This window comes from Amphiura filiformis, chromosome 19, assembly GCF_039555335.1.
Source record: "Amphiura filiformis chromosome 19, Afil_fr2py, whole genome shotgun sequence".
NCBI lineage: Eukaryota > Metazoa > Echinodermata > Ophiuroidea > Amphilepidida > Amphiuridae > Amphiura > Amphiura filiformis.
The window spans coordinates 21,100,790-21,124,968 of NC_092646.1; the positions used below are offsets into that span (position 1 = coordinate 21,100,790).

A 24,179-nucleotide genomic window follows, 5' to 3' on the forward strand; every position below is an offset into this window, starting at 1 on the left:
TTTGTTTTGATTGGTGGTTTATTTGAATTTGAATTTATTTGAATTTGAAAACCAAACTTGGCCACAAGAAGCACTGAACCAAGCTTATTAATATCACAAGTAGGTAGGGGTAAAATGTCATATAGAAGTTATTAAGGGTTCATTTTGAGAAAATCTTTAAAAATGCTACTCTAAATAAATTACATGCAATGACCACCAAATTTGGTCAGAAGTTGTACACAACTTGGGGTCAAAGGTCATGTAAGGCTTATTAGTGTTCATTTTGTGAAAATCTGTAAAATTGGAGAGAGCAGGTATTTTGGTAATCACAAAAAAAGCAATGAAAAACACATTTTTTCCATTTTTTTCCAGAATTTCCTTAAGGGTAGACGAGGTATTGATTTTCATTATCTGACTTAATTAATATATTGAAAAATAACACTTGCATAACATTTTGCAATAGTTGATTCTACAAATCATATACTTTCAAAACTTGCTCGATTTTTTGTTGTTAATGAGTTGTGTACATTTTACAAAAGTGTTGTTGTTTCAGCCCTCTTTACAACATAACTCAAGAACCACAGGACTTACAAAAGTATATCTGTGATATTTGAATTCTTCTACACACTCGCTATGAAATGATCAATGCAATTTTTGCCAAAGTTCACTACCATTCGCAACAGTTTAAAATAGTTGCTAACCTTAATGTGACTTGACCTCCTTTAGATCAAGGGTCATCAATAAATAGATGTAATAACAAAAAAAAAAAAAATGAACAATGAAAGTTGATTTCATTTCATGACATCAATAGAGAAATTTTTATTTTGCACAATCAACACACATAATCTGATACATTAATATTATAGATTTTTACATTAGTTTACAATACAATTTCACATCAATACATTTTATTATGTAATTTTAAAATTTGTGTAGTTTGAAAATTGGTCAGAAACCAACAGTATATATAATTCAGCTTGATGTTGAAGATTTTGCTCTTCATGCCCAGTTCTAACTCCCCTAATAAAGTAAATGTAGTTGACAAATTTTCCAGGCAGTACAAGTTGGTGATATTTCGGATGAGACGTACTTACTTATGTAATAAAACCAGCATCTAGCATGCCCGGAAGCATGCCATATAGGGCCATACATACCTTCTGTTGTCAAATTCTACTTGACAACCGCCCTCTTACCAACATTAGCCTCAGTGGATCAGATATACCGTAAAAGCTCGATAGTTAGCATATGTGCTTACTATCGAGCGCTTTTGAAAACATGAAATTTACCAACTGAGCTGTTGGGGTTGAGGCACAAATTTGCAGGTTTACTTGTTTGTATATAACTATGTGTATCAATGATTTGCTCAAAACCCTTTACACTTTTGTGGATGGGGCCCTACATGTTTACATGTTTCAAAAGTGCTCAATAGTAAGCATGTATGCTAACTATTGAGTTTTTGCGGTATTGTGTCATATTTCATACATGATGTCAAATTTTTTCCAATGATACTTTAGGAAAGTTAATGGGGTCCATTTCACTCAACTTTGCAGAGCTTTGCAAGTCTTGAAAGTGTTCTACTAAAATTTCTTACGAACAGTACCCTTGGTAAGTAATAGGGATTTACTACAGAGACCCTTTGTAAAGGTACGCATACCCAATACTACTAGACGTATTGGCTATTCGTAAGGGTAACAAGTTTAATGAAATGGACGGCTGCCCATACAACGGCACCAATTTGGCAGAATTCTTCATATTTTCGCTTAATACTGTTGCAAAGATTGGTAGACTGCATACTTGTTAATAGTAATCGCATACATACATGTAGAAAGGAACTAGTGGATATATCCAATTGAAGGCCTATTCAGTGATTTTTGCTCATTCAGAAAATCATACAATTTTTTGAAAAACAGGTTTTTTGCATGTTTGTTAGCAGCATATATGTGCTAACAAAGCCTAGTGGTTAAGCCAATAGCTGTGTATTAAAGACAAAATTTTTACTGTAATATCTCTACTTAAGTAGAGGAATTAGCTATGTGTATTTGAATGGGGCTTCAACTTTGCCAATACTGCTTTTTTGTTTTTTTGCTAAATTGTTTAATTAAAAAATATCTAATGACAATTTTAATGACTCATTCTTCACTTTCAAGCAATGCACAAATTTTAATTCTTTTTACACTTTCGGTGGGATCACTGAATGTGCCTTTTTGTAAAGGTCAGGGTTAGAATTTTGTCCCTGTGTGTGAGTGTCAATCTTCATTCTTGCCACAGGAATCATGATTGATTCTCACAAAGCATCTACCAATATGATATTGTAGGCTTTGAAAATATCAAGAATCAACTCCGATTCACACAAATCGTTCTGCAAGAATCTTAATGCAAAACATTCTACCATGGAAGTCAAACATCAAGCATATCTAAAATGGACCCTGTGATTATATCTGTAATTAATACGATGTTCATTCAAACCGAGCCAAATTCAGTCATCCATTTTTCATATTTCTCCAAATCTTCTTTGCCAACACTCTTAGACACCTTCTTGACTGCTTCCTCAAAGTCCAGCATGGTTGTGGGCTGATTCAGCTCATCCTTGGGAATCTTTCTGATCTCCTCGGGCCGTAGACCTGCGATACGACGTCGCATGGCCATCATGGATGCATCCCTGCAAAGAAAAAGATCAAAAAACAATAATATTACTTCCAGAAACCTGAATTTAGTATGTTTGCGGCGGTGTTTGCACTCAAATATTGAGGCAATTAAAGCTGACACACAGAGATGTCACTAATGTCATCATAAAAATGGAAATCATTAATAAATATTTGATAACTAAAAAAGTAATCTAAGTGCATGCGAAGCATGCAAGGCAAGCGCCGAAGGCCTTGAACAGGTGGAGTTCAGGGCCCGCCTTAGGGGCCCCTGGTGGGGTCCAGGGGGTGAAGGCCCTCAAAGCTGTTGGATTTCGAGGCTCTCTAGAATTAAAAATCTCCGACACTTATTTTGGGACATAATCATAACCCACAAACCTTGAATGTCTTTGACCCAGCTGTGATAGATTACAGCACATAAGACTGCTTGTCCACTTTGTCACTGCAAGCCTTGTGCACAGTTATTTGCCGTCGTAGTGACATCAAAATCAATCATTGCTAGGTCAAATGATGGGCAAACTTCAATTTCTAGCTAAGACCATGGTTGCATACCAACTTTTAGCCAACCTATCGACTGCTCAGTGCCAGAAGAGGGTAAGAATAGCTGCCATGTGTAGATATGAGTACTATATACTGCATATAAATTGTCAAATGTTCACAAGGCAGCTATTACACTTACTCACTTCTGGCACTGAGCAGTCATTAAGTGGATTGAACCCAGCACCTTATAATCAGAGGGTACTAAGCACTGTGACAGGCTTTCCCAAATATTGTACAGAAAACCACTCAATGGCAATGGTATTTGAAGCCAAATGGGTCCACCTACCTGCAGACATTGGTGATATCAGCCCCAGAATAGCCTTCCAATTTGGCTGCGATAGCTGCTAAATCTGTAGAGTCATCAATGGGCACCTCACGAAGGTTGATCTTCAGAAGCTGCTCCCGGCCTTCAGCTGAAATGCATAGGTCAATATTTGGTTATGTTAATGGTATTCAGGTTTTTTCCAGTCAGTTGAGGAACACAATGTTCACATTTTTTTAGTAAGTTCAATAATACAAAAGTTGCTATATTACACATCGTTTTACAGCATGGCGAAATAGCACCATTTCGATATGAAAATAATAACGCAATATATCGTAGGCGATATCGTACATGCTTAGATCAAGCTGTGACTGGAGACAGAGACTCTATTTTGCTGATAAATTACTGACCATAATCAGGTCCAGAGTCAGGTTTGAGGTTTCATGTTGGCGTGAAATTTTAAAGAATATCCCACTTGCTTTATATCCCTATTGTAACCTTTAATGCTGTGTGCTAGCCATAGGCTTCAACATAAAAAGTCCAAAGTTTTGAGATATTTTCACAAAATATCAAGAGCTATCTCACGAACCACTGAATCAATAATAGGCTTGTTTGTACTCATTTTAATGCATTTTTCATTCTGATTCTAAATATGGTCATGAAAATTTACAATTCTGAAATTTATGAACTAAATAAAAATGACACTTTGTTGTCTGCAGTCAACACTCAGCGTGAAGAGAGTGAACAAAGCAGGGACTGTCTTTTGGAATTTGAAGGAGAGCATTAAATAGCTCTTCTGCAGCCTTCAAGGAGAGCTGTTTAGAGCATTTACAATTGAATGTAAGGAGAGAATGGTCAACTCCCAGGGGTCAACTAAGGCGAGTTAAAAATCACTCTTTTATACAAAGAGAGCAGTAGAGAGCGATTGCTCTCGCTCTCCTAAAAGGCAGTCCCTGACAAAGTATGGTGAGACGTACCACAAGGGAGTGGAATGTAGACTCTCTTCTCCAATCTTCTTCTCAGTGCCTCATCAATATCCCAGGGGAAGTTTGTGGCTGCTAATACCATCACAGTCTTGGTGGCATCCTCTCCTCCAGTGGCACCAGTTACACCTGATAAAATAAAATAAGAAATGGATGCATTGGGCTATTCCATTTAACATCCATACTCAGTGTCCGAAATAAGGAAAATATGGAGTTTGTCCCGAGGATAACTAAAGCATAAATTCTTCTTGTCCTCAAAACACTTTGGTTGTCCCCAAAATGTGTCTTTTGTTCTGGGAAATCTGTCACCATTCTGATCATGCGGATCTCAAGTACTGCCGCCATTGGGTAACTCAGTGAAATGGTCAATTAAAAATATTCAGAACTGGACATGCTGAACAAGTGGACATCACATTATACTAAAGTCAAAAATCAAAATTTAATGTCAAGTTTTATCTATATAAATAAAAGGAAGTCGCTAAATCTTGTGCGCGAATAGACTCAGAGATGATTTCACTTTCAGCTCTGATTTATTCGTACATTGATCGGGTACATATTGCCATTGCAAAAATTGATGGTAACTAAGAGAACAACATAAAAAACTGTCGTGTTGCTATGCAAAATCGCATGCAGTGGCATTGTGGGTAATAAGGACAGTGTGAACCGCGTAATAATATTTCCATTAAAAAACCATACGCAGAGCAACATTGCCCTGTTTTCTGCCAACTGCGAGGTGGCCAAGAAATGATTCAGGCTATCTAGATGCACAACGTCGCGTACTTTAAGAATGATCTTACGAGCTTTTCGCCCCTTCGCAGAGCTACGCACCCCATTTTCCGCCACTGCACCGAAGTTGGCAGCCAAGAGATTAAGGCTACGTCGCGTGAATTTTATTATTTATTCTAGGACTATATAATGAATCGTCGTTTAGTTTTACAGCCACATTCATACGGGAGATGATTGAGGAATATACGGGGAACGCATTGCACTTTATTTGGTTGAAAACGGTTAAGACCAAGAATTGGCCTCAAAATCAGTGAAAATATGGTTAAAACCGGGGTTTTCCCGGATTTTTGTTGTCAAAACTCAGTGGTAGCGCGTGCCGTAACTAACTGGCAGCAGGGGTTGGCGTTAGTGCGTCGGCGTACTGAGCAATGTGACGCCAGCATTGCGTCACGGGTGCATAATATGCACAGACCAACTTTCCGTGCCAGAGAAATAGGTGAAAACTGAAAAGGTAGGCCTATGGATGGGTCGGGTTGTGGATTATATGCATGGTACTGGATTCGGTTAAGAGATTACCCGCCAAGATGATAAAAATCGTGAGGATACGAGAGGAAAGAAGGAGCTAAAAATGAAAGAAAGAAAGAAAGAAAAAATAAATAAATAAATAAATAAATAAATAAATAAATAAATAAATAAATAAATAAATAAATAAATAAATAAATAAATAAATAAATAAATAAATAAATAAATAAAAAAAAATAAATAAATAAATAAATAAATAAATAAATAAATAAATAAATAAATAAATAAATATGCATGGTACTGGATTCGGTTAAGAGATTACCCGCCAAGATGATAAAAATTGTGAGGATACGAGAGGAAAGAAGGAAGCTAAAAATGAAAGAAAGAAAGAAAGAATAAATAAATAAATAAATAAATAAATAAATAAATAAATAAATAAATAAATAAATAAATAAATAAATAAATAACTCATGTAAAAAAACCTAAAATAATGAGAACAAAATTAAATAGATAAAATTCAAACGGGAAATCACAAGCTAAGCAGGAAATATGAAAAATGGGAACAAAATGTAGAAAAAATTCCAAAACTAAAAGGAGAAATGTAAGAAATGGTAGATTTATAAAATAATGCATGGGAACGGGGCTCAATAAATGAATAACATGGAAACGGAAATCACGAGCTAAGCAGCATGGGAACAAAATAGACCTATGCAAAAGAAACTGAAGAGAAAGAAAGGAGCTAAATGAAAAGAAAAAAAAGAAGAAGACAAAAAAGGTAGGCCTACGGGTAGGCCTATTATACAGGTTTTGATTACAGTAACTAAATGAAACGGGAGCAAACTAAAGAGGGAAAGAAAGAAACTACAAAAAAAGGTAGACCTACGGGTAGGCCTATTATACAGGTTATGATTACAGTAACTAAATGAAACGGGAGCAAACTAAAGAGGGAAAGAAAGAAACTAATCAGGAAAATTAAGGGAAAAAAGAAGTTAAAATTAGAAACTAATCACGAAAAATAAGAAAAATAAATAACAACTGAAGGAAACGGAAATCACAAGCTAAGCAGCTGATAAAAATGAAGCTATAAAGGGAAACGTATAAGAAAGGATAGATTTAGAAAATAATGGGAATGTGGTTAAGCCTAGATAGATAAATAACATGGAAACGGAAAATCACAAGCTAAATAGCATTTTGTTTTAATGGAAACAAACTAGGCCCGTGCAGAATAAACTGAAAAGAAAATGGAAATGCAAGAAGGGACAGGTTTAGAAAAATTAAATTTACCTTTCAATGATTCTACCTTTTCAGTAATTCCTCCTGTTTTAGTGATCGCTCCCATTTACTCATCTAGCGGGGACCCGCGCGAAGCGCGTGTATCCCGCTAGTATTTAATAAAATCATGATTTTGGAGGTAAAATATAGTGGTTGTCCAGGGGATAAGTACATAGCTCAATATGCTTGTCCCCAGTTAAGTGATTTTTGGACAAGAGGATAAGTGCTTATTTTGAACACTGTCCACACTACCCCTGTGGACGATTTAGATAAAGTCTTCAACAGAGGGAGTATGAGTTTCAAATAGAATAGACAATTGGGTAACTTCTATTTGAAGTTCTCACTCCAGTTGTGGAAGATATAGGTAACGCCATAATACAGGGGGAGTATGGGTTTCAAAATGATTAACCCTGATCAATTACATTTGAAAAACATAATCCCTCTGTGGCAGATATTTCCAAAATCTTCGACAGGGGTAGTGTGGATTTTAAATGGAATAACCCATTACTTGGATTCAATCATGGAGTTTATTGCAGCTATATTGACTAAATATTCTTACAAACCAAACTGCATCACTGGTTCAAAATTGCAGCAGTTGGAAGCTTGATAATGTCATAACCAGGAGGGGGGGGTGCAGTATGTCCTCTCAAAATATATTGTCACAGAAAATTGGGATGAGATTCTACTATGAAAACGATGGCCAGTGCACTCAAGCTTCCAGAGAAATATGGCAGTATTTTGCTCTGATTGACCGCCCCAGAGCCCAAATGGATCCTAATGGAAATAAGCATCACAAGAGACTTCCTTTGGTTGTCCAGGATTGTCTACCCGAAAAAAGGGTTAGACATCGACCATGGGACAACCTCTTGGCCCCCCAGAACCAAAGGGGCGCCACAACATCTTGTTTGACGTCATCTACATCTGTGACGTCATCGAAGGTGTCTCAACAACATCAATAGCAACACCAAATCTTCAGAGCAATAACATCCACTGAAGACGCCGGTTGACCCGGTGAAAGCGCTCCGGCGAGTGTACCAAATTTGTGTAGCGTAGAAGTTTAATTTTGGTTCTACCGAACAAATCAATGTTAAAAAAGGAAATTGTGATTTGTAAGTATTCCTTACCATCCATTTGGACCAATAGTTCAGACTTGACACGTCTGCTGGCTTCGTGCTCTGAGCTGCTTCCTCTTTTACTACAGATGGAATCGATCTCGTCTATGAAGATTGTACTAGGTGCATAGAACCGTGCCTGCATGGGTGGGAGCAAGGTATCACACAATTGTTAGGGGTCGTCCAATATTTTAAAGTGTACGTATGAGGGGGAAGGGGTAAAAACTAACCATGCTGTGTACTATGAAAAAAATCACAAAATGGCATTTTATTTTCCACAGGCAAATAAAGAAAAAGGTAAATTAATGAGTTTTTTTTAATGAAAAGAAAAGGAAGAATTAATCTAAGACTAAAAATAGCAAGGATGATACAAATATCAAGTGGTAGGAATACGATTTTAGGATTAAATAATATTGTTTTGAAGTTATAGGGAGAATGTCACGGATCACTGAAACATCATTAGAGAGCGCCCTAATTAATTTATCAATGAGTGTAGGACGTGCTACTTTTGGCACAATAATGATAGAGATCGTTATACGAAAGCAAACTGATCAGTGGTCGGCCAATTCAGATCTAGGATGGATTGGTGCATCACCATGTTATGCAGATTTGTCTAGGTAAAAAAAGCACAGCACACATTTTTTTCTTACCATCTCAAACAATAGCCGCACCAATTTCTCAGACTCTCCATGGTATTTGGATGTCAGGAAGATGAGCTCACATTAAAGAAAGTAGTCCCGCACTCACAAGCCACCGCTTTTGCAAGCATGGTCTTACCGGTTCCTGGGGGACCGACCATCAGGACGCCCTACGATATCAGATGGGAAGTTTATGAAAGAAAAAGAGAAAAGCGCCACCAAGTGGCACAATTACATACCATTTCAAAGAGAAGTCGCATGAGTTTTTCCGACTCTCCCCGCCACTTTGAGGTTAGTGATGATGAGGACACATTGAAGAATGTAGTACCACATTCGGTGGCCACCGCTTTGGCCAGTAATGTTTTACCTGTCCCTGGTGGACCCACCATCAACACCCCCTGCCGAGAACAATGGTACATCCCCATTATGACTTTCATATTGGGCTATTCCATTTGCAATCCATACATGACCTTAATCTCCCACACAGGGGGTATAGATTTCAAATGGAGTCACCTATTCAGGTAGTCCCATTTGAAATTCACAATCCATGTGTGGAAGATTAAGGTCATGTCTGCCATAGGGGGGTGTGTGGATTTAAACTGGAATAGCCCATCTCAGTTTCTCAGTTGTCATTTAAGTTAGCTTCCACTTTTTATACTAATATGTGAATATCAAAACTATTCAAGTTAGAGTGTCATGCATCAATGTCATGAAAATTGAACTTCTGGCTACCAAGGTAGGACATTTTGTTGACATTGTTTAGAGAATAAACAATAGGAATTTTTGTTTTTACTATCCACTACCATGTGATAGATGACAGGCAGGTCCAATATTTTGAGTAGTGGATGCTGGCTGGGTTCACCTGCCTGTCAAAAATGTTTTAAAGGAGTATTTCGTGATCCTAGCATCCTCTTTTTATGACATTTTTCAGTAGATATCCACGAAAAAGCTTATTCCCAAAATTTCAGTTGTTTCCGATTTTATGCGTTTGCGAGTTATGCATGATTATGTGTATTACACTGCTCCATAGACAATGTGTTGTAATTTCGTTCTGGTGCACCAGAACGAAATTCAAATTTCACGATATCTTTGCTAAACGAAATAATCTGCAAGAAATTTTTTGTATATAAACATTATGTAGCCATAGGTTTCCAGTGATATATAAATCTCAACTTTTTTTGAGAAAAGTGGGGGGATGAGGCTGTGGATCACGAAATGCCCTTTTAAATTCCAGTCACATTATAATCAAATATGCCATATATTTATGGAACCAGAACCATTTTCCTACACCAAGTTTTTACGTTTTACAGAAGCTTCAAAAATTTGAGTCCGGGGACTATTTTGGGGTTGCTGGGGGGAGCCGGGGAATCATTCAAATATTTATGTTCCAGTACTCAAAAAATATTTGCGGTCAGTAGATTTGAGAAGGACAAGGTCGGGTGACCGGAATCAAATTTATAGTTTTGTCCAGGCTTGCCAATATTTCTACAACATAATACTTATTATTCTAGTATTATTCCCAAATAACAAAATGGTTAAATCAAGTCCTGATAGAGATTATTTGCATATCATGGTATAATGATTTGAAATATTTCATCAAATACAATTGGGTCAGAGTTTTATAAACTTCTTATGTTTGATTGAGGTGTGTGAGGATATAAGAGAGTTACATCGCATTTTTAAGGGCCCGTACCTATTTATCAGTGTGCAGTCTTCCCCAGCTAAGCAAGCTGCAGGTTACTGCAGGAATAATGCTTATGCTCCCATTGAATGAAGGATTCCCCAGCCATGCTGGGGAAAGCTGCGGACCAGTAATTAGGTGTGAGCCCTATGGTTAAAATAGAATTCATCTTAGAAGATCAAGCACATATCTTTTAATTATTTATGTGCATTTCTTTCATTCTAGTTACCAGATAAAAGTGACTAAAAAATGCAATACAAAAAGATTTTTTTTTTTCACATTTTTCTGCTACAAACCTAGTTTAGCATAAATAGCTCAAACTATTCCTTACCTTCCATGGTCTACGGATACCCTTAAAGTAGTCCGGCATCCATAAAGGTAAGACCACAGCTTCTTCTAAGAGCCGCTTGGCCTCTGTTAAACCAGCTATATCACCCCTGAGGATGAACAAAATTTAATAAGAAAAAAATAATACTTTGTGGTTTAGATACTCACAAATTGAGGTTACTGTGGCGCTAGTGGATTGACACCTTAGTCTGGTCATTTTATAAATGAATTTAGAAAGAAGAGCAGCACCGACCCCACTTGCATTACATTCCAGATTTAAATCTACATGGAAATTATGCAAAATTTGAGGAAAAATTAATCGGACTTTCATTGATTGATTGATTGATTGATTGATTGATTGATTGTCTTACCAATGAACATCAGGATTTCTCTGCACAATATCTCGCTCCAAATTCTCTACCAAATCTTTATCATAACCAGCTGGATCAAATTTCTTTTCATTGATTGATTGATTGATTGATTGATTGATTGATTGATTGATTGATTGATTGATTGATTGATTGATTGATTGATTGACTGATTGATTGATTGTCTTACCAATGAACATCAGGATTTCTCTGCACGATATCTCGCTCCAAATTCTCTACCAAATCTTTATCATAACCAGCTGGATCGAACTTCTTTTCATCCCCTTCTTCCCCTGTAGGTGAACTCTTCTTGTCCTGCGAAAATAAAAATTTTGAAAAGAAAAAAAATGTCATCAAAAAGATGGAAGAAGAGAGAGTGATTAAAGTCCAGTAAGAGCAAAATATATCGTAGCACTATCTTAATCAAAATGTAAGCCCACCCAACTTTGAGTAGTCAACTCTAGTATGGTCAAAGGGTATATGTGACACGATCAAGGGAAATTAGTCGGATGTAGCTAATATTGATTTTGAGATATGGGCAAAGAAAGAGTTAAAATTCTAGTTTTAGATTTTAAACAATTGACATAACTTTGCAAAGAAAAGACGTATCAACATGGGGTTTTCAAGTTTCGGAAATCTCTAAATGTCCTCTTTAGAAACATATTTAAAACTCATTTTCGACCAGGGTCGACATGCGACTCATTCCCCTTGATCATGTCACATATCTCCTATTTTATTTACATTGATCACTATAGTTTGATTCTAAAGCTCGTAATCGGTCGGCCTTATAACATCGCAGATTATTATCAATATATTTTAATTTTGAGAATTGTCTGGTGACATATCGCCAGAAACATCACAAATTATTAATTATTTTCTTTACCACACAAAAATATAGACCATACAGGTCATGCCACTCTCTACTTCTTGGCATTATGGTAAAAGCCTAACAATTCCTGCTGATCTCAGAGGGGCGTAGCCAGCTTTCTTGGTAAAAGAGGGGGGGGGGGGCAAAATAAAAAATTGTAGTTGCATTACATACATACATATACAAAGAAAGGTTTTACTAGGATGATGTCAATTAACATTTTACACTATTTTCGCCCATGATCTGGATGGAAAGGGCTTTCATTGTGACAATTAATGTGCCGCGTGTATCCTGCAAAATTTTGGTATTTTGCAACATTTTGGCCCATGATCGGGGTGAATTTTGGTTTTCCTTTTCCTTTGCCCTTTTTTTTTGTCAGAGGGGTACTTTTTTCTTTCATTTTTTGTCAGGGGGCACTCTGCCCCCTGCCTACGCTACTGTGATCTCATACCACAAATCATCCCTTACTAGTGATATTTCATTTCTGCAAGGCCAACTGTGATTAAAATCACAGGGAATAAGAAGGATCCGGTCAATTTCAATGTTCAGATAACAAAGAGTACATTACTTGTTAACTATTTGTGCATTACCTTAACAAGTAATGCACTTTAACAAGTAATGCATTACCGTAAAACCTTGTCTACAAGCATATAGAGTGCTTTTGATGAAAGCCATCCATCGACAAAAGTTATAACATTATGGAGTTTGAACAAATAAATTATCAATACAACATATGCACTATTTGATATATTTTTTGACACCTCTCCCCTTTCTCGAGGAGAAAATTTGTAGCTTGTCTGGAAATTTGAAATTCAAACGATGAAAACTCTAAAATATCATCGTTTGGCAGGAAAAACCTCCTATGTGCTTTTAGCCCATGAACATGTTTAAAACAAAACTGCCAACAGGTTAAATTTGAGGTTTTGCTTTAAACATGTTCAGGGCCAATGACACATCTAGACGGTTTTTCCTGCCCAACGACGACATGTACTGATACTAACCTTATCCCCTTTACCGCCTTTCTTATCGCCTCTATCCCTGCTACCACCTGCTGCTCGACCTCGGGGATCCCCTCGTCCCGCTTGCGATGGACCGCCACGTCCTCCACGATCGCGACCCGCGATACGTTGAGATGGCTTACTAGGTTCAGAGCGACGAGGTGGTTCTTTACGTGCGCCGCCTCTCTGGTACTGAGGAGATGGTCTGAGTAGTAAAACGTCAATCGTCAATAATTAAAATAGAATTTCGACCACGCAATATTCAAAATTCCCGCGCCGAAATTGTCTAAAGCAATGATGTCCCAATAATTCAATGAAGTCTGACGACAAATGAGCACAAATAACCATGACGTCATTGCTCTAGAACATTTCGGCGTGTGAATTTTGAATATCGCGTGTTGAGAGATTGCTAATTTTATTCGTTTTTATGGTTAATATGAGTTTGTTTTAAATAAAACCATGTGATTCGTGCTCAATTGATTATTTTTCCAACATATAAGGCTTAATGTTGTGATTGCCAGACACTTCCTTTAAGAAAACCCTATATCAAGTGTCTACCTGACATGTTCATCTTTCTCTAAATTAAAGTGGCAAGTTTTCCGCGATTTAAAACACTGAATTCCGCAATTTTCCGTAGGTAGTTTTAAATACTTAATTCTGTGATTTCATTAGAAAGGATGGAATGCCCTTGTGCTAGGTGCGCACCGCTAAAAATTGGGGTAAAAAGAAGTTACTTGCATTATATTTTTAGTTGTTTTAAGGTTGATATCTTTGAAGACAGACTTCATTTTCATTATTTTGACCTCACATTCTCATTTTTTTCCTTCATTTTTCCATTTTTACAAGACACAGAGAACTTGCCACTTTACTCTAAATGATATTCTACCATGACCTTTGCCCAATATGTGTATGATCCACACATTTTGGTATAGGTCATGTTCAACCTTATATTGGACGGACTATAATAGTTGAAGCCCTGGACACACTTACCGATGTTCTACAGGTGTCGGTGGAGGCCACACATCAGGATCTCTCTCAGGTTCATGCTTTGGCTGCGCAGCAGGTTGACGATATGCTTGAATTCCACCGTGATCATGGACTGGATCTGATTTGAAACTGCTCAGTGTTGCGTTGATGTCCTTGACATGGTCATATTCTTGAGATAGCTCTTGTCTTATCTGTGAACAAAGACAGTTTGTACATCTAATCAAAGTATGTGTACAATGTATGTAACATTGCAGAATGAGATTCTTTTTAAAAGCAATTCTTGTTCCAGTTTCGGAACTCAATAAGCAAATCAGCAATTTCAGATTTGTTCCAATCCATTAATCTGACCAAAGCTAGTTTCACAAAAGAAACTTGCGTATCAATACAGAAGGTATGCGATCTTACTTTACCCAATCAGAGTGCGAGATTGAGTGGCGTGAAATTCTGATATTGGCAGGCCAAGTACATGTAGCGCAGGTGAAAATTCATCCTCTTGATCATCAGGCTATGTACAAAAGGAATATATTCCCTTGTTATTTTCGTGGTGGTTGCTTGCTACACTTTGAATGTAAAAAGCACAAAAATATATGGCCGCAAATATTTCCACTTTCACCGTATATTAATTTATACATGTTTTTGTCCTCATTCCAAGTTGACCAAAAAAATTGGCTATTCCAGTTGACACCCAATTGAAGACATGACCTTAGTTTTCTACACAGGGAGTGTGAATTTAAAATGGAGTCACCTGACTGGGCAACTCCATTTGAAATCTACATACAACCTGTGTGGGAGATTAAGATCAGGTCTTCTATATGGATTTCAAATGGAACACCTGAATAGTTGTGAAAGTGATATTGGTGCTATCCTTTCATCTGCTTTAGAAGTTGGATATGTTTCTGTCTATCAGAAGTTGACTTTGTCACCTTATAGTCCAAAGGAAATTTGTGCAGTTCCTGGGATGTGTTCAAAAGCTTTTTGGCTTTAATCCGTTTATCAATTCTCGAATAAATTATCCTGAAATGATTTGTGTAAAATTGAACCAAGTTGATTCTAGTACTTTTTTAAATCTACACAGAGTAAATTATATGTAAGAATCACACAATTCCAGCAAAATTGCACTAGTTATTTCAGTTGAAATCCATACATCCCTATGGAAGACATGACCTTAATCTTTCACACAGGGAGTGTTTTTTAAATGAATGGGTGGACTCCATTTGAAATTCACTTGCCCTATGTGGGAGATTAAGGTTATGTCTTCCATATGAGGTGTATGGACTTCAACTGGAATTTTGCACACTGTGAGAAACAATTTCCGAACCTGGTACTGTCCCCACAATAAAGTGCCTTTTCAAAACCAATTCAAGCTCCACTCAGACCTAACCCTCCTACCTTTTGCCAACGATGCTTGCGGTCAGGCTCCCTGATAGACGTCACCATTTTCTGTATCTGTTGGATCACACCCTGGTAGTACACCATAGAGGTCTCGTAGTTTCCAAGTAGGGCATACTCTCGTGCCATCTTGGTATTCTCACCAATCTCCTCTACATTCATGGTTACAGGGTATCTGTAAAGTTACAACAAAGTTTGGGAGAATAAGTGCATGGAGTATTGGAAATAACTTGGATGGAGTATTGGAAATAGCTGGGTTTTCTTTTGCGTGATGTACATGTAGAAAGAACCGCACACTGTACTGCTTGACATTTAAGTCCATCTGCCAATTTGTAGCCCAATCAGCAAGTACCTGTAGGTCTTCTTGGAGAATGTGATGATCCTCTTGGTTGTGGATCTCATAAAGGTCAAAGATGGAATTGTCAGCAAATAGCCTGATTAATTCAGCATTTCTTATACAAGTCCAATTGAAACACTTACTGTATGCGACGTTTCAAGAGCTAAGGTCTGCTCTTTTCATCAGCCAGATGATAATGCACTGACACTGCTATTCAAAAGTATCTCATTTTGGAAAATGGATCTCATTTTGTAATCATCTCAAATTGAATTTAATTGACTAGCGGAATAATGCCCGCGCTACGTGCGGGCCTCCGCTAGTTGAGTAAACGTGAGCGATTACTAAAACGGGACGATCTTTTTTCTTTCTATTTTTCTTTTATTTCTCTCTTTCTTTCTTTATTATTTTTGCTTCCTTCCTAACTTTCTCGTGTACTCTTGCTTTTTTTTATAGTTTTCGCAGGCCTGATCCCGTTATCCCATCCCTGCCCCGTATACCATAAACCTGTACGCAAGTTGGCTATGCGCAAGTGGCGCATGTCGTGTACGCTGACGCTAACGACGGCGCAGTTTATGCTAGACATGTGGACGCGTTGGTTGGCATAGGCGCGGCGGTAAACAAACAACCGCTATATATTTGCCCGAAAAAATCACTTTTTTACTGATTGAGGCCAATTCTTGACCGTTTTCAGCCAAATTTTTGCAGAACCGTCTCGGTATATTCCTCAATCTCCAGGTCTATGAATTTGGCGACATTTGGATCGAAACTGACAGAGCCTTTGACTCACCCTCATAGTCAGTCACATACAACAGGGGTTCAAATTCGCAATCAATTGCGGGAACCAGTTTAGGTTCTCGCAAATGGCTTTTGCGAGAACCTTTGGTTCTCATCAGAACCAGGCTTTCGATTCTCGCAAAATATTGAGAAAAAAAACCCGGTAAAATCATAATACCTTATAAATAGGTGGGAATTTGTATGCAACTTACTATAACATTATTAATAACAAAACCAAGTTGATTATCTTTAAGGTTTTTTTGTTAAAAGCAGCTGTTTCAACTTTGAATCCTGAAAGTAATTTTTAGTATTGATTTGGACAACAAAACAATTGAGAATCATTCAAAAATAAACTACTCACCAGACATGAAATAAATCTAATTTTAAAACTTTTTAAAAACCATGCAAAAAAGTGAAGTCATTAGGGGCAGATGATGACTCAGATGATTCAGACATGGTATACACTAGTTTACTACACAGCAAGCTCAGCAACTTTCTTTAAGCTTATTAAACTTCGACTATCGCTGTGACTATCATGCATTAATGAGACCTCAACATTTAACATTCATGTATTAAATATAGTGCAGTTTAAAAGGTTTTACACCCATATCCCGGGGGGATCACTCACATTGTGTCTTGTACATCATCCGCGATAATGAAAACGCGTAAAAGGGTCGTTTTTAGGTGGGTAGGCACGATCTGTGCAGCGTATCGCGTTTAGGGTGTCAAAAACATGAAAAATTGGAAAAAAGGGTAGCAAAATTGGAATTTCTAAATACGCGGAAATGAAATTTAGGGTATGAAATTTGATGTTAGGAATGAAATCCCTGTTTAGGGTGTCGTTTTAGCCAAGGGTTAAATCCTTGTTTAGGGTGCTTTTTAAAAGTTGATTATCGCGGATGGTGTACAGGCCACAATGGGAGTGACCCCCGGGACCCGTATGAGTTCTAATTTTGGAGAATTTGAGGCCGCGGATGACCCAATCTGCTACTGCTAGCTACGCGATGAAGAGATGTCAAAACATGAAAATATACCATACCTCAATACCCCTTATTTCACTCGATATCTATTTACATCTATTCATACCTAAATTTATTACAAATTTCCTTAAATGTTCGCTGAAAATTGCTTAAAATAGCTTTTGTATGTACTGTTATATGATTCGCAATTTTAAACCATATCTTTTCAAATGAAATGCAAATTAAATTAAATTAAATTTATTCCACGTATTATTTTGTACACCAGGTAAAGGGTGAGCATGTGTGTTAATAAATGACGACGTCATTTGATGATTAATTAATCATGTTACGATTAATTATTCATGTTTACCAGACACTTTCGTAAGAAAGAGGTGCCGTGATTGGTGAAAATAGGCAAGGTGAAAGTGATACAAACCAATGAAGGAGACACTTTCATTACTAGCGAGGTCACGGCTATTATTATGGGGGTGATCGGTTGTAAACACTAAAATTACATGGTCCATGGATTTCATGCTCACTGTGCTTTCTGTTCGTGATCGTACAATAAATTGACAGCTAAAATGATGAAATCTTTGCCTTTTCCCCCAAACATTTCAGAATTATATTTTTTAATGATGTTATTAAGGTGAGCACATGCGTGTAATTTATATAATAAGCTTTAAATTGACGATGCCATTTACGATTAATTATTAATTACTCATATGACCCGACTCTTTGGTAAGAAAGAGTTGCCGTGATTGGTGGAAATACGTGAGATGAAAGTGATTTAGCCAATGACATAGACGCTTTTATTACTAGCGAGGTCATATCTATTATTATGGGATGGTGGGTTGTAAACACAGGCCAGGACGAAACTTTCACGCCCTGTTCGTGATCGTACAATATAAAGTAATCGACAGCTAAAATGATGAAAACTTTGCCTTTTTTCCCCAACATTTCAGAATTATATTCATGGATTAATGAGATTATTAAATCACATTTCCGTTGCAGTAAAAAAAGGTAAAAATAACACAAAATGTGATCATCTTAGACTTCAAGCTTGTGCGCGAACCAATTTTGGTTCGCCCAGTTGCAACCCGGCGAGAACCTTCACGCGAACCGGTTCGCGTGTTCGCGTCGGATTTGAAACTCTGTACAACATTCGCCTATTTCATGATTTATAGTTTAAGATGAATGAATCATGACTGAATAGCCTGAGCCTGAATATTTTTGATGAATTGAAAGTCACACTTAATCTTAGACTTTGACAAGATGTATTTATTTATGTAATTGGTCGTGCGTCATGAATTGGGGTATAGGAAAAGGTGGAGGCGTTACATTTTTTCATATTATTTGGGACGTTTTGTCCCAGATCTCAAGAATGGAGAGGGGTACTGAACTAATTTTGGTCTCATTTTGTTGCTTATTTATCTAGCTCAATTTGTGGAAAGAAAGAACTTCACACTGTATTTACTTCTTGAGATATTGCAATTCAAACGATGCGAAGTCAGGGGTGGAGGATTAGGGTGGTTCTTATTTTACAAAAGTCTGAAATTCCATGCTCCTACCCCTTAGAATGGTTCAGTTGGATGAAAAACTTATTCTGTAAAATTTTCAGGAAGATCGGACAATATTTACTGGTAGCCCAAGAGCCTCCAATATGGTGACCCCTGTCGTGATTATTGGTCATCGGACATTTTTGAGCAATTTTAGGGGAGTATATTTTCAAAATAGAGTGTCTCTTGATATTCAATCTTTCTAAATGCATTAACAGTAACTAGTTTAACATGTATATAACAAAAGGTGCCTTGTATTTACTTCCATTGTTGTTTTAAACTCAACCAGATATGGCACTTTGTGCTGCGAATACTCCTAAATACCGGTCCTCGGCCATTTTCAATCATTTATAAGGGGTCTAATATAAAAAATAAGAGTGTCTCTTGATACTCAATCTTTGTAATTGCATTAACAGTAACTAGTTTAACATGTGTATAACAAAAGATGTCTTGTATTCACTTCCATTGATTTTTTAAACTCAACTAAATAATGGTAGTTTGTGCCGTGAGTACTCCTAAATACCAGTCAACAGCCATTTTCGAGCAACTTTTATAAGGGGTTTATTTTCAAAATAGAGTGTCTCTTGATACTGAATCTTTGTAATTGCATTAACAGCAAACAGTAAACATATCTAGATAGCAAAAGATGTCTTGTTTTCACTTCCATTGTTGTTTTATTCTCAACCAGATATATGGTAGTTTGTGCTGTGAGAATTATATGGCCGGTTGTCAGCCATTTTCAAGCAACTATAAGGGGGGTCTATTTTCAAAATAGAGTGCCTCTTGATACTCAATCTTTGTAATTGCATTAACAGCAAATAACTTAACATGTATATAACAAAAGATGTCCTGTATTCACTTTCATTGTTGTTTTATTCTCAACCAGATGTGGTAATTTGTGCATGCTGTGATTACATGGTCGTCAGCCATTTTCGAACAATTCTATTTTAGGGGGTCTATTTCCAAAATAGAGTGGATCTCTTAATTCTTCAATCTCTTTGTAATTGGCATTAACAGCAACAAGACAGCCTGCAAATGTCTCTATAGGCAACATCTGCCAAGTAAAATTAAGTCTCCACCTGTGGTATCTTTCTAGAGCAGCCTTGGTTCTTCGATCCCATCGCTCAAGTGGCCACAAAATGTGAAATGGTAAAATCAATGCAAAATGGGGAGGGTGAGAATGAAACGCTCAAGCGCATCAAAGTTGCTGCATGGTTAATTTCAGATAGTCGACTGGAAGACTTTGTCACACAGAAGACTCTTGGAGAAGTTGGGTACGGTATTATCAGCTGACTTTATGGATCATGATCCAGAAACTTGGACCAGCCGTGATCATGGTGATGACTTTCTTGAGGGGGTGGAAATCATTAAAAACATTAAGGTGATAAACGTTAATGCAGAGTATGGAGTGGCACTGGTGCAGGAGTTCAACACGATGACGATGAAGACCATGCCAGTTGCAGTTCCTTTTGCAAGTTGTATCTGAGCATCAACACCAGTTTCCTGACAGCCATGAGAAAGTCAACATCCTTTTTATAAATTGCAGCAAATTATGAAATTAACTATTCCCATTTCCCAGTCTGCACAGACTATGTTATTTGGGTGAGAACAATGAATGGGAATACAGAACAGTTTTTGTTATACTAGTTCAGTTGCTTTTAATGCAACTGCAAAGATTGAGTATCAATGGATAGGATACTCTATTGGGAAAATCCCCCATAAATTGCTTAAAAATGGCTGGCAACCATTAGGAGTACTCACGGCACAAGTTGCCATATCTGGTTGAGTTTAAAACAACATTGGAAGTAAATACAAGACAGCCTTTGTTATAGATATGTTTAACTAGTTACTGTTAATACAATAATTACAAAGATTGAGTATCAAGAGACACCTTGTTGGGAAAATAGACCCCCTTGAAAATGGCTGACGACCAGTCCGTATTTAGGTTCTCACGGCACATAACTGCTATTTGGTTGCATTTAAAACAACAATGCAAGTTTGTTATATGTTAAAGTAGTTGGTGTTAATGCAATTACAAAGATTCAGTATCAAGAGACAATCTATTTTGAAAATAAACCCCTTATAAAAGTTGCTCGAAAATGGCTGTTGACCGGGATTTAGGAGTACTCACTGCACAAACTACCATATTTAGTTGAGTTTAAAAAATCAATGGAAGTGAATACAAGACATCTTTTGTTATACACATGTTAAACTAGTTACTGTTAATGCAATTACAAAGATTGAGTATCAAGAGACACTCTATTTTTTTATATTAGACCCCTTACAAATGCTTGAAAATGGCCGAGGACCGGTATTTAGGAGTATTCGCAGCACGAAGTGCCATATCTGGTTGAGTTTAAAACAACAATGGAAGTAAATACAAGGCACCCTTTGATACATGTTAAACTAGCTAGTTACTGTTAATGCATTTAGAAAGATTGAATATCAAGAGACACTCTATTTTGAAAATATACTCCCCTAAAATTGCTAAAAAATGTCCGATGACCAATAATCACGACAGGGGTCACCATATTGGAGGCTCTTGGGCTACCGGTAAATATTGTCCGATCTTCCTGAAAATTTTACAGAATAAGTTTTTCATCCAACTGAACCATTCTAAGGGGTAGGAGCATGGAATTTCAGACTTTTGTAAAATAAGAACCACCCTATGGAGGATCCTACGGTTGAGGATCCTACGCTACGGTTGAAGCATGTATTAAACTAAGTATAGGGAATAGAATGTTGATTTTTAGCACCTCACAAATATATTTTTTGCTGTAACTTCATAACCCAGCAAGGTATTGAGATGGATAATGTACCATTGTTTTGGTATTTATGTCTAGTTTGAAATGTGACCAGTTTTACTCCAAGCTAAGTTAATTTGTTGCAAGTGTGCTGCATTCTGTGTCATGGGTTCTAGGCTTTTCCTATATGTTACTGTGTTAAGTATTCATTTATGCTCCGAAATCCCGTCTGAAATGTTCTGAAGGTCATATATATCTTGAAGGAACTACCCCACTGCTGTAAAAGTCAACATTTTTTGGATGGAAATTTGATGAGGAATTCAAATATGCCACTGGTATTTGTGTGGGGCATGGAGGAAAAAAGTTTTGATTGAAAATGTAATAAAAATCATAAAAATTATGTTCAACTTTTGAACACCCTGTATCTCAGTATATCTGGTTCCATACAGCAATACGCAGTATTGCTGTCTGGTAAGCAGGTACGAATTGAGACGTCGTGAATTGAGACGTCGGAGCCGGTCAAACACAGAGGACTAGCCTACACCCCGTATCCTACTATCACTCAAACAAGCAAATCTCTTCACGAATTCACTCACCTTGCGATCCTACATCATCAGTTGAAACAAACATCTAAGTTTCCAAAAACAACTTTGTCATTCCTCAAAACTACAAGTAACTTCATTAAAAAAATTGAAATCATACTATTACCCGTTATTGAAAATTTTGTTCGATTTATGTGAACCAAAAGAACGCATACGAGTCGAGTTCAGTTTACCAAAATGGTAGCTCCTGCCTCCTGGTCACCTCAGATATGAGCGTCAGTATCAAGCTGCTTATTAAACGGTGGATCGGATTGGTTGAAATCAACGCCACGCTTTTTGACCTTACAGGGTCAGAGATATGCATATTCATGTCAGCGATGCGGATATAGTATCATCACGGAACTGAGAATTGCGACATTTTCGATGTTTGTACCGGGAATTTCAGACACGGGAGACTCAGCGTGAGATTTGAAAAATTAGTCAAAAGGTAACCAAAGGGTTGGGGATCGCATTTTAACTATCACTAAATGTTTGAATTGAGGTCGGCTAAAAAGTAGACAGTTTCGGGGACTGTAATTGGTGTAGATGTCACATTTTGAACAGTGAGCGATAAGTGGCCAATTTCATGCTCAGCACAAGTGACTATCTTTACTCAGGGTAGTATCTCAGGTACAGGCAACATAACTCATCATTACAAGTTTGCTTTTTTTGAAAGCCTACAATGTCATTAGCACATCTAAAAAGGTTTTAGCAGAACAGGTGTTTATGTTAGTAAATAAGAGAGAAACAAAATAGTATACTTTTTGAACCAAAATTCAACTTTTCCACCCTATATAAATAATAAGTGAGTGACATTTGTGGCACCCTGTATATTGACCAATTGTTTGTATGTGTGTATTCCTGGTACTCTAAGCTTTACAGTGATATATAATTTTATAGGATTTTGATGAACAGTTTATGAATTAGTACAAAAACATGTCAATTGCTCATGTGCTCAATTTTTTAGTGTGGAACGCATTTGGCCCCCAATTCATGGCACACGACCAATTTTGCTATGGAAAGCGCTATGACAAAACGGTTTTCAGTTTTGGCTTTCTTTACTCAAGGGCTTTAATTTGATACATAAAATGATGCAGTTTGATGGCAAATTTGAATTCACTTTAATTATAAGCCTGTTGAATTCAACAGTCATGCATGCATGACACCCGACAGCCAACCGTTTATTGCTCTGTTGCTCCTGCAAAAGAAATAGCTATAATAATCACCGCATAATATGACTTGCATACAACACGTTAAAGTTTACAATGTAACATTTATCTCAATCGAGAAAGGAAAAGGTTCATTTTACCTTTTTTTCTTCACTTCCCGAGCCGAAAATCCGTTGCGATCTTGAACCGATAGTCGATAAATCAATCAATCGAAATATGTCAATAAAATGATGTTGCCAGTGCGTTGCGAGAGTCTACAGTCAACACTGTCTCAAATCCCCTAAAATCATGAGATGGAAATAAAGTTTGCCCATGTTCAATTTAATACTTATAATATACCCATGTCTCACCGTCTCAGTCTTTATTTTTGGAACATAATCATAATCACAGGTATGCCCCTCAATAATATGCCCCCCAAAAAAACCAAAAAATAGAGGACATTACTTTTTAAAATGGCATTTCGCGATCCACAGCTGCCTCAACCCCCCACATATCACCAAAAAAAAAGGCGAGATTTTTTTACCACTGGAAACCTTTGGCTACATAATGTTTATGTACCAAAAATTTCTTGCTAATGTTTATGTACCAAAAATTTCTTGCAGATTAATTCGTTTTGCAAAATTATCGTAAAATTTGAATTAGGCCTACGTACGTTCTGCACCAGAACGAAATTACAACTTTAACAGTCGCCTATTAGAGCAGTGTATCATGCATAACTCGCAAACGCAAAATCCATTAGGAAATGAATTTGGAGAAAACCTTCTG

The 24,179-nt window shown here is 37.1% G+C and overlaps 1 protein-coding gene across 1 annotated transcript; it reads right to left on the reverse strand.

The window, feature by feature from the left end:
* Positions 1–768: 768 nt before the first annotated feature.
* LOC140141036 (katanin p60 ATPase-containing subunit A1-like) lies at positions 769–23,615 on the reverse strand. Its single transcript, XM_072162816.1, has 11 exons — positions 23,555–23,615; positions 15,295–15,469; positions 13,909–14,096; positions 12,922–13,123; positions 11,243–11,367; positions 10,689–10,794; positions 8,916–9,074; positions 8,051–8,177; positions 4,401–4,535; positions 3,448–3,574; positions 769–2,638 (listed from the first exon to the last, which is right to left on the reverse strand). The coding sequence occupies exons 2-11, from the start codon at positions 15,454–15,456 to the stop codon at positions 2,440–2,442; spliced, it is 1,530 nt and encodes a 509-aa protein (XP_072018917.1). The 5' UTR covers positions 15,457–15,469; positions 23,555–23,615; the 3' UTR covers positions 769–2,439.
* Positions 23,616–24,179: the final 564 nt, after the last annotated feature.